At 34.9% G+C, this 12,623-nt stretch overlaps 1 protein-coding gene across 1 annotated transcript in view; it reads right to left on the reverse strand.

The window, feature by feature from the left end:
* LOC146136215 (putative ATP-dependent RNA helicase DDX46) overlaps positions 1-12,623 on the reverse strand; it is a 43,091-nt gene extending 30,468 nt beyond the window's left edge. Inside the window, exons 1-3 of the mRNA XM_083396370.1 lie at positions 12,533-12,623; positions 10,558-10,733; positions 8,565-8,624 (exon numbers count right to left, since the gene is read on the reverse strand). Of these exons, the coding sequence (XP_083252496.1) occupies positions 8,565-8,624; positions 10,558-10,733; positions 12,533-12,583 (287 nt within the window). The 5' untranslated portion in view covers positions 12,584-12,623. The remainder of the gene's footprint in view (positions 1-8,564; positions 8,625-10,557; positions 10,734-12,532) is intronic.

The following is a 12,623-nucleotide window of genomic DNA, read 5'->3' on the forward strand; positions in this document are numbered from 1 at the left end:
TTTTTGCCGTTATTATATGGGCCGAAAATTTATTTTCGGGACATATCTTGTTTTTGCCGTTATTCTTTTTTGGTTTCCTATGGTTTCCTATGGTATGTTTCAGACCGAGTTTTGTCCGAAGCTTTATAGAAAAAGTAGACATCGTAGAACCTTCAAATTTTCATACATGGCGTAGAGTGGTATGTAGGTGCTTTGTAAAAGTTTATGAGGCTGCACTCCCAGGGGCCTTTGCTTGAGGGGTAAAAACCTGAAATATTGCGTTTTAGCACTTTGTAGCTAACGACAGCCATCTAGCAGCAGAAAAACTTTCATACAGAATTCGTTCATATTCGCTTGCTTTGTCCAGCTCGCGTCGCGACGAGGCGGCTGCTGGCATCCCTGCTGCGCCCTATTGTCCCGCGCGTGCAACATTTGTGTTGGAAGTGGCTTGCCTAGTAAAACTATGCACATGCGACTTGCCTTTCATAAAGAGGCCTCTCTAAGTAAAAAAACCTATTGCTCTTACAACACAAAATATTTTACCACCGCAAATTTAAATGCGAATCCTACAGGCAGTGTACACATCTCTGTTAGCACATGTTGTAATTGTTGCACCATTCAAACATATCAACACCAGGTCTAAGCAAATATAATTATACAAGGGCCGCAACAACAAAAAGCTTAAGTTTAACGCATTCTTAACGACGACGTTACAAAGCTACGTCATAACATGGCGTCATAAATAAATAAATCTTGCGTTTATTGGATTTAAATTGGCAAAACTTTCAATATAAAACGTGGCTTATTAGGCACATAAACGTGTTTGCATATTGCTCAAAACTACAGATTTAAACTCTGTTTCAACAGTGATTGCTCAGACCAAGGCATGGTAAAAATTTACACAGTAAAAGTTGGAAAAAGTATAGCAAACCATAGACGTTAAATCATTTAGAGAGAATGAAAATATTGACTTTTTAAACATGCTAGCTGACCAAAATGTGATAACATGGCCGTAAGCATTATCTACGTAAATTTTTATTGATCAAATGTATGTTTCGATCATTTGCCAAAATCTACGCCATATTTGAACCCCCTTCGCTTCAAAGCCATAAGTTATTATATTATTATACACAACTTATAATTGTGTGTAGATATGTTGGATTGGAGTAACATACAGAACAGGTGCAAATAGCAAATATTCTCCAAATACGATGTTTCCAATATTCTCCAAATCGTATTTCATCGTATTGTCGCGGTAATACACAAAGAGGTAAGGCCGTGAATAAAGTTTCACCCACCGTACAATTAACGAAGGGAAGCATTTCGAGTAGGGATGTTCAAGGCAGAATATCGGCGACACATTTATAATGCTTGCTTTAAATGCGGCGTCAGCATTTTTTGGGGCGACCAATTACTTCGCGATAAGCTTCGCCTAATAATTAAGTGTCAATAGGGTGTATTTACCGCCGCAAGTTTAAATGCGAAATCTTAAGGCAGTCTACGCCTCTCTGTTAGCACCTGTTGTGCATCTTGCTCCAACCAGCATACCAACATCAGGCCTAAACTTATCTAGCAAAACTTTCGATTTAATAGTTTGCGTATTAGGCACGTAATAGTGTTTTTCATATTGTTTGAAACGACAGATTTAAAGCCTGTTTTAACAGTGATTGCTCGGACCAAGCTATGGTAAAAAATTACCTAGTGAAAGTTTGCAAAAGTATAGCAAACCATAGGCGTTAAACCATTTTTAGTCTTTAAGAGAATGATAATATTTGATTTTCAAACACGTAAGCTGGTCAAAATTTAATAAAATAGCCATATGCATTATCTAAGTAAATTCTATTTATGAAATATATGTTTCGATCATTCCCCAAATTCTACGCCATATTTGAACCCCTTTCGCATCAAAGGCATATTTTAAGTGGGGAAGTTTTTGGCCCATATCTGTTTTTGCTTGCAGAAACAAGTTAAGGAAAATGAAAAACAAAATATATAATATAAAGTACACAATACAAAATATTAAAAAAAAAATTAAAAAAAAAAAATTAAAATAAAGTAAAAATTGAAAATAAACACTAAGCCCTGAAAATATATCCCCTGACAAAATATACAACAACCGCACCCTCGTCTAGTTCTTTTTTGGTTTCCTATGGTTCCTATGGTATGTTTCAGACCGACTTTTGTCCGAAGCTTTATAGAAAAAGTAGACATCGTAGAACCTTCAAATTTTCAGACATGGCGTAGAGTGGTATGTAGGTGCTTTGTAAAAGTTTATGAGGCTGCACCCCCAGGGGCCTTTGCTTGGGGGGTAAAAACCTGAAATATTGCGTTTTAGCACTTTCTAGCTAACGACTGCCATCTAGCAGCAGAAAAACTTTCATACAGAATTCGTTCATATTCGCTTGCTTTGTCCAGCTTGTGAAGTGACGAAGCGACTTACCGCCTGCTGGGATTTATTGTCCCGCGCGTGAGACTTTCATTGTGCGAAGTGGCACGTCCTTAACTGGGCTTGTGCGACTTGCATTTTAAAACGAGGCTTCTCTTAATAGTAAAATTACTTAATGCTGTTAAGAAACAACTTATTTTACCGCCGCAAATTTAAATGCGAAATCTGGTGGCAACTCTAATCCAACATATCAACACCATGCCTACACAACTTAAAATTGTGTGTTGATATGTTGGATTGGAGTAACATACTATACAGATGCAAATAGCAAATATTCTCCAAATACGATTTTTCCAATATTCTCCAAATCGTATTTCATCGTATTGTCGCGGTAATACACAAAGAGGTAAGGCCGTGAATAAAGTTTCACCCACCGTACAATTAACGGAGGGAAGCATTGCGAGTAGAGATGTTCAAAGCAGAATATCGGCGAATCATTTATAATGCTTGCTTTCAATGCGGCGTTAGTTTTTTTTCGGGCGACCAATTACTTTGCGATAATCTTCGCCTAATAATTAAGTGTCAATAGGGTGTATTTACCGCCGCAAGTTTAAATGCGAAATCTTAAGGCAGTCTACGCCTCTCTGTTAGCACCTGTCGTGCATCTTGCTCCAACCAGCATACTACCAACATCAGGCCTAAACATCTAGCAAAACTTTCGATTTAATAGTTTGCGTATTGAGAACATAATAGTGTTTTTCATATTGTTTGAAACGACAGATTTAAAGCCTGTTTTAACAGTGATTGCTCGGACCAAGCTATGGTAAAAAATTACCTAGTGAAAGTTTGCAAAAGTATAGCAAACCATAGGCGTTAAACCATTTTTAGTCTTTAAGAGAATGATAATATTTGATTTTCAAACACGTAAGCTGGTCAAAATTTAATAAAATAGCCATATGCATTATCTAAGTAAATTCTATTTATGAAATATATGTTTCGATCATTCCCCAAATTCTACGCCATATTTGAACCCCTTTCGCATCAAAGGCATATTTTAAGTGGGGAAGTTTTTGGCCCATATCTGTTTTTGCTTGCAGAAACAAGTTAAGGAAAATGAAAAACAAAATATATAATATAAAGTACACAATACAAAATATTAAAAAAAAAATTAAAAAAAAAAAATTAAAATAAAGTAAAAATTGAAAATAAACACTAAGCCCTGAAAATATATCCCCTGACAAAATATACAACAACCGCACCCTCGTCTAGTTATATGGGCCGAAAATTTATTTTCGGGACATATCTTGTTTTTGCCGTTATTCTTTTTTGGTTTCCTATGGTTTCCTATGGTTTCCTATGGTTTGTTTCAGACCGAGTTTTGTCCGAAGCTTTATAGAAAAAGTAGACATCGTAGAACCTTCAAATTTTCAGACATGGCGTAGAGTGGTATGTAGGTGCTTTGTAAAAGTTTATGAGGCTGCACTCCCAGGGGCCTTTGCTTGGGGGGTAAAAACCTGAAATATTGCGTTTTAGCACTTTGTAGCTAACGACAGCCATCTAGCAGCAGAAAAACTTTCATACAGAATTCGTTCATATTCGCTTGCTTTGTCCAGCTCGCGTCGCGACGAGGCGGCTGCTGGCATGCCTGCTGCGCCCTATTGTCCCGCGCGTGCAACATTTGTGTTGGAAGTGGCTTGCCTAGTAAAACTATGCACATGCGACTTGCCTTTCATAAAGAGGCCTCTCTAAGTAAAAAAACCTATTGCTCTTACAGCACAAAATATTTTACCACCGCAAATTTAAATGCGAATCCTACAAGCAGTGTACACATCTCTGTTAGCACATGTTGTAATTGTTGCACCATTCAAACATATCAACACCAGGTCTAAGCAAATATAATTATACAAGGGCCGCAACAACAAAAAGCTTAAGTTTAACGCATTCTTAACGACGACGTTACAAAGCTACGTCATAACATGGCGTCATAAATAAATAAATCTTGCGTTTATTGGATTTAAATTGGCAAAACTTTCAATATAAAACGTGGCTTATTAGGCACATAAACGTGTTTGCATATTGCTCAAAACTACAGATTTAAACTCTGTTTCAACAGTGATTGCTCAGACCAAGGCATTGTAAAAATTTACACAGTAAAAGTTGGAAAAAGTATAGCAAACCATAGACGTTAAATCATTTAGAGAGAATGAAAATATTGACTTTTTAAACATGCTAGCTGACCAAAATGTGATAACATGGCCGTAAGCATTATCTACGTAAATTTTTATTGATCAAATGTATGTTTCGATCATTTGCCAAAATCTACGCCATATTTGAACCCCCTTCGCTTCAAAGCCATAAGTTATTATATTATTATACACAACTTATAATTGTGTGTAGATATGTTGGATTGGAGTAACATACAGAACAGGTGCAAATAGCAAATATTCTCCAAATACGATGTTTCCAATATTCTCCAAATCGTATTTCATCGTATTGTCGCGGTAATACACAAAGAGGTAAGGCCGTGAATAAAGTTTCACCCACCGTACAATTAACGGAGGGAAGCATTTCGAGTAGGGATGTTCAAGGCAGAATATCGGCGACACATTTATAATGCTTGCTTTAAATGCGGCGTCAGCATTTTTTGGGGCGACCAATTACTTCGCGATAAGCTTCGCCTAATAATTAAGTGTCAATAGGGTGTATTTACCGCCGCAAGTTTAAATGCGAAATCTTAAGGAGGTCTACGCCTCTCTGTTAGCACCTGTTGTGCATCTTGCTCCAACCAGCATACCAACATCAGGCCTAAACTTATCTAGCAAAACTTTCGATTTAATAGTTTGCGTATTAGGCACGTAATAGTGTTTTTCATATTGTTTGAAACGACAGATTTAAAGCCTGTTTTAACAGTGATTGCTCGGACCAAGCTATGGTAAAAAATTACCTAGTGAAAGTTTGCAAAAGTATAGCAAACCATAGGCGTTAAACCATTTTTAGTCTTTAAGAGAATGATAATATTTGATTTTCAAACACGTAAGCTGGTCAAAATTTAATAAAATAGCCATATGCATTATCTAAGTAAATTCTATTTATCAAATATATGTTTCGATCATTCCCCAAATTCTACGCCATATTTGAACCCCTTTCGCATCAAAGGCATATTTTAAGTGGGGAAGTTTTCGGCCCATATCTGTTTTTGCTTGCAGAAACAAGTTAAGGAAAATGAAAAACAAAATATATAATATAAAGTACACAATACAAAATATTAAAAAAAAAATAAAAAAAAAAAAAAAATTACAATAAAGTAAAAATTGAAAATAAACACTAAGCCCTGAAAATATATCCCCTGACAAAATATACAACAACCGCACCCCCGTCTAGTTCTTTTTTGGTTTCCTATGGTTCCTATGGTATGTTTCAGACCGACTTTTGTCCGAAGCTTTATAGAAAAAGTAGACATCGTAGAACCTTCAAATTTTCAGACATGGCGTAGAGTGGTATGTAGGTGCTTTGTAAAAGTTTATGAGGCTGCACCCCCAGGGGCCTTTGCTTGGGGGGTAAAAACCTGAAATATTGCGTTTTAGCACTTTCTAGCTAACGACTGCCATCTAGCAGCAGAAAAACTTTCATACAGAATTCGTTCATATTCGCTTGCTTTGTCCAGCTTGTGAAGTGACGAAGCGACTTACCGCCTGCTGGGATTTATTGTCCCGCGCGTGAGACTTTCATTGTGCGAAGTGGCACGTCCTTAACTGGGCTTGTGCGACTTGCATTTTAAAACGAGGCTTCTCTTAATAGTAAAATTACTTAATGCTGTTAAGAAACAACTTATTTTACCGCCGCAAATTTAAATGCGAAATCTGGTGGCAACTCTAATCCAACATATCAACACCATGCCTACACAACTTAAAATTGTGTGTTGATATGTTGGATTGGAGTAACATACTATACAGATGCAAATAGCAAATATTCTCCAAATACGATTTTTCCAATATTCTCCAAATCGTATTTCATCGTATTGTCGCGGTAATACACAAAGAGGTAAGGCCGTGAATAAAGTTTCACCCACCGTACAATTAACGGAGGGAAGCATTGCGAGTAGAGATGTTCAAAGCAGAATATCGGCGAATCATTTATAATGCTTGCTTTCAATGCGGCGTTAGTTTTTTTTCGGGCGACCAATTACTTTGCGATAATCTTCGCCTAATAATTAAGTGTCAATAGGGTGTATTTACCGCCGCAAGTTTAAATGCGAAATCTTAAGGCAGTCTACGCCTCTCTGTTAGCACCTGTCGTGCATCTTGCTCCAACCAGCATACTACCAACATCAGGCCTAAACATCTAGCAAAACTTTCGATTTAATAGTTTGCGTATTGAGAACATAATAGTGTTTTTCATATTGTTTAAAACTACAGATTTAAAGCCTGTTTTAACAGTGATTGTTCGGCCCAAGCCATGGTAAAAAATTACCGAGTAAAAGTTTGCAAATGTATAGCAAACCATAGGTGTTAAACCATTTTTAGTCTTTAAGAGAATAATAATATTTGATTTTCAAACACGTAAGCTGGTCAAAATTTAATAAAATGACCATACGCATTATCTACGTAAATTCTATTTATCAAATATATGTTTCGATCATTCCCCAAATTCTACGCCATATTTGAACCCCTTTCGCATCAAAGGCATAAGTTAAGTGGGGAAGTTTTCGGCCCATATCTGTTTTTGCTTGCAGAAACAAGTTAAGGAAAATAAAAAACAAAATATATAATATAAAGTACACAATACAAAATATTAAAAAAAATAAAATAAAATAAATAAAATAAAAAAAATAAAATAAAGTAAAAATTGAAAATAAACACTAAGCCCTGAAAATATACCCCCTGACAAAATATACAACAACCGCAACCCCGTCTAGTTACATACTGTTGTACTTCGTTGTCAGAAAAATTAACGATGCTTATCAACAAATTTGTTGATATTTGTAGTTTGTTCTGCTAATTGTATAAAGCGTACAATAACTACTCGTGTTACAACTGCGTCGGGCGAGCGCTTTTTTGGAGATCGACGCTAATGGAAATGTTTAATAGAGCGACCTGCAGAAAAAGCACATAAATAACCCTTGCCCCTATTGGTCATGTAAGCAATATTCCAGTAGCTCCCATACTTTTTAGACAGACTCACTTTCACAAAGCACTTTCTTTGTATGTCATTCATTGCTTGTTTGTTTTCCGTGGCAACGATTCACTATGAAATGCACAAATTTAAAACTGAACTAAATTCTAGGCTAAATACTGTCCAAAAACAAATAGACCAAAAATTTGTGGCTACTGAACTCCAGATTAAAAGCATCACTTCTTCATAGCAACAAACAAATTTTGCAGTTGAAGATTTACATAACGGAACAGAAGCGCCCACCTATGACTTACAAATGCAATTTTCCGAGACCGGCAATTACTCCGCCTATAACAACAAAATCAGATTCTTGGGCTGCAGAACCAACATAAGCAACTTAAGACGTCTCGCATTTCTTTTGCCACTTTTACCGCTTAATGGGATTTGCTCAGTGCCTACCTTTGTTCACTACACACCCTTGGAAACCTCACCCGGATAACACTTCGGTATATTCGTTCAGTATTTTTGAGAATCAGGCAGATATTTTTACTAAGGCAGAACATTAGCGCTAGGATTTAAAAAGAAATAAAACTCCAGCTAATTTTGTTATTTACCATAAATGTAAAGTCATAAAACACGGGTTTGCAATTCATACCCTCTCACTTTCCACTGTGTGTGCCACTTGTCGAGTGTTTATTCATTCAAAAAAATATTGTATTTGTTGATATTAGACTATCCTCTATGCTCAAAAGTTCTGTCAACTAACATTTTAACAACTTAAGGCCTGGTTATGGTAGTTGCTTGAGTGCCAAATAGTTATACTGAATATAAGTGTTGATTGCAGGCTTACTAGGATTATTTAACCTTTTTAGTGCCATAAATGTAGTTGGTTTATTTGCTTGTGTGGCATGGACTTTCCGCTAAGAATGTCAGTAAGTGTGATTCGAATACAATAAGGGTGTTTCCATTTTTCAACCAGAGCTATATTCAACAAACTTTTCTATTGACAACCTGAGTTACCTGATATACCTGATATACATTTTTTAAGTAAATTTAATTTATTATTCACCCTGTATGTATAAAATACCTTCTCCGATCACGAGATCTTGACCTTCTGTCTTTTGAGCGTTTTCGCCGACGTAATGGACTGGCAAATAAAACAAAATATGATTAATTTCATTACCACACAATATAAAAACACTATGTAATTGAATTTGTTCTCTTTCAAGAGGAGTGTATCAAAAAAAGTTTAAGTGTTTCATATTTTTTCTTGTTTTGTTTCCATTTTACTATGTATCAAATAAAGTTCTTTAAGGAAACTTACCAAATCAGAGAAAGTCAATTATGAACACTAAGATGAGTTCTTGAGCCACATTTGCAGTTTGAATTAAAATTTACAATTGAGCTGAATTACACTATTTTGAGTAATTGTGACTAATTTGCAATAATGCCCAATTACATTTTAAAATATTTTTATTGGACAGTTATCCATTCTACAAATCTTATTGGTTTTCCTTGCTTATTTAGTAAAGCCACACAACTACAAAAATGATTGGGGGGTTGCTTGGTTGTCAGAAGTTGACAAATCAGAATTTGTGGATCCACGGGTGTCAGAACATTACTAATCTAGGATAATAAACGACCACTTCCCCACTGAAATTTTTCAGACATAAGTCATTTCCCAATAACGCTACACTAACACAAGGAAAAGGTGAAGGTTATCAACAAGTAATTGGTCGCCGAAAACACGCCGGTACCGCACTACAAGGCTACATTAAAAGTCAGCACAATAAATGTGTTGCCACAGCGACAGGTTTTCCAAACTTTCCACTCACAGATGTACAATTAGGCGCAACCATGAAGAAATCATTTTGGTTTCAATAACCCGATTTTGAATCAAATTTAAAATTTTGATTCAAATCTCAAGATTAGACATTATATTTTGAACATCCATAATGAAAACTATGATGAATGATGGCATATTAACGACTTGTACTAATTCAAATAGTAAAATTCGAGCCTTGTAAAAAAACTCTACTCAGATATTTTAAAGAGGGAACAGGTCTTACAGGTGTCACAAAATGTTTTTTCCTTTGAGTGAATAAACTTTCAAATCTAGAAGAGAAACAAACTTATGATAATCAACAATGTGTTTATTTGGGGTTAATGACTTTGACCAACCTATTTTTTTGTACCCATGCAATAAAAACTGTCATGCACATGTTTTACTATTGACACAAAGTTTGATGTTTTTTATTTTTTGTTATTATGGTGGAGAAATCTGAAACCCCACTTATTATTGTTCATTGCCATTTTATAATTTGTCAATGTAGTACCGTGAATCTCTTTCAAATCTAAAAAAGGCCCTTAAGATGATAAAATTGATCCGGAAATTGGAACTCCTTTATCCCTATAAAGAATGGTAAAATGAATGACTTTTGCTGCTAGTAGACAGGGTGGTGTTAAAACCCGGACGAAAATATTACCAAGTTATGCACCTCTAAAGATATAGAACAACTTCTGATTAAACCTAATTGCCAGATGTATTTTAATACTTGTCTGTAAAATCTTTGTAATCAAACATGTGTTTTACTTAGCCTTTTGATTTCTTTTGCACCCATTTATTTTAAAGAATTTTCCTACCATGAGTGAATTACCTTTTATTTGTTATTAGCTTATTATTGAGTTGGATTGGTAGTGTTGTTGCCAACAAGAATATAAACGTGTTTGCAATATAATTTCTTTTGCATATTCAGATTTACCTCATGCCATTTAACAGTCAAAAAGTGTGTTAGTTCGGCATCAATAAACTAATCTTTTCAGAATTGTGCCGGAGCTTACTGCTTATTATGTTAGGGTACATAAATGTTCGAGCCAATGCAAAAAAAATGTGTGGTAAAATATTGCAAAACAGCTCTCATATCCAATGGCAATTTTAAAAAAATTCCCAGTTTTAGCACAATTACATTAAAGTTAATTTATTTTCAGTGGCACACAAAAATAAATATGCAGATACTTACGACTGGAAAATAAAGAAGCCAAAAAGTCAGTTAATAGTAAATGTTTGTTTGTAGTTTTACCTTCTACGTTTCGGAGATTTGTTTCTGGGTCGCTTTTCCCTTTCCCTTTTTCTGCTCCTGGATCTTTTTCTGCTCCGAGACCGCTTTTTGCTTCTTGATCGTGAGCGTTTTCGCTTTTTCGAACTGTGATGTCTATCTTTTATAGACGAATGTTTTTCTGAAATTTGTCCATTTTCCTAAAATAAAAAAAACACTATTCATAGAGGTAGACCAAAAAGATCTGTTGATAATGCAATTCTATTGTGCGACAGCTATATAGCAACCTATTTCGCAATAAATTTTAAAAACTACACCAAACAACAACAAAACCATAATAAAAAAAAACTAATAGTTGCGTAAAGTTGTTAATTATTTGAGTAAAAGAAATAAAATGAACTTTTTAACAATGCTGTCCATAAATGTTTTATTTCAAAGCATTGACTACTTGTAATACATTACAAATTTCTGGATATTGGCCTAAATGTCATCTTGAGGATCCCAAGAGCTTACTTTGTCTGAGTCCAGCAAATTTTATGAAAAAACGTTATTTTTGTAACTTTCCAGTTTATATAATTATATACAAAATCTTTGCAAACGTTTTATTTAACTTTATTCACACGGCACAACATGTATGCATATAACGCTTTTGGTCTAAATCAGGGATGACCAACCTTTTAGCTGAAAGGGCCGCATTGCCAAGTGCTTAAAAAATTTCAATGTGCAGCAAAACCTATTAAATTGAAGGGGTGACATCATAAAATAACCTCACTTACAAACACCCGCTCTTCGAGAGTAAACTTGTGTGCAAATATGCACAAAAAAATCTTGGCTTTATAAAAAATCATGCCATGGTACAACAGCTTTGGGCTGATATATTTTCCTAAAACGGTCTGCAAAAACACACATCTTGCTTAACATTGATGGGTGCACAAGTGTTCGATTGACGTTATAATGCAACACTAGACTCGATTATAGTCTTATAATATAAGATTGGGCCATCAAATTATGCGCATTCTACACTTTTGATAAAAGTCGAAACAATTTTTTTAAAAAAAGGCTACTGAAAGTGAAAATAAGTGGTGGGCCGCGGGTTGGGACATCCCTGGTCTAAATAGATTCCTTTAAAACAGACAAAAACATAGTAAAAACATAAAAAGTAAAAAATATATTTTCAGAGTAAAGTTTGGCAAATAACTATATATATATATAGTTTGGTGGACCTCTGTCTGGTAACCTTTTTTCTCTACATACTATTATAACCTACATTTAACTAAACTATTGTTGTTCTTATTAACAATTATGTATGATCAAATTAAACACAAGAAAGTTAGAACTGATTTAAAATAGAAGTAACAAAGTGGAAAAAGCGGTTGAACGTCCTGTTGGCCATAATTGTGCAGGCCTGCCATAAAAGATGTTATATCCCTAACCCAACGCAGGGTTTCTTATGGTGACCACCACCCAGCGCACTGACTTTGGATAAACTACAATATCTTTTTTGACAGTTTCACACTTTGTCATGCTGCTAAGCTCGTCTTATGTCGTTAATTTAGATATTAAACTGACCTAAATGGACACACACAACACTTTTCTGAAATTCATATCTCAAGAACTGAAAAAGCTAGAGATACGACACTATTTGCAAAAAACGTGCCACAATTCATTTGTACAAAAATCATAAAAAAAAAATTTTTGAATTTTTTGGACCTATGACAGTTTTTGTTTTAGCGACGAGTTAAAATGTTGTTGAATGTAATTAAAAACTTTTTTTAACTGAACACCAATTCTTAATAGCTCACTACAATTTTTAATAATTTTGTAAACGATATCTGGTCATTTTTGACTTGAAAATATTTTGACAAGTTCTGATCTAGCTTGTAAATTTTGAGAAAATTTTGATGGTTTTTGATAAGTCAAATTAATAGCCCTACTAATAAGCACATTAATAAAAAGATGACAAAAAACACAACCTAAAAAGTGTTGCTATTAAACTTACTGTTGCTGCTTTCGTTTCTACAGATTGAGGTTTTTCATCAGTTTCACTCATAGTTTTTCAATTAAGATAAACAAAGTCTAAGAGAAAGTCT

This window comes from Ascidiella aspersa, chromosome 8 (assembly GCF_963924565.1).
Source record: "Ascidiella aspersa chromosome 8, kaAscAspe10.2, whole genome shotgun sequence".
NCBI lineage: Eukaryota > Metazoa > Chordata > Ascidiacea > Phlebobranchia > Ascidiidae > Ascidiella > Ascidiella aspersa.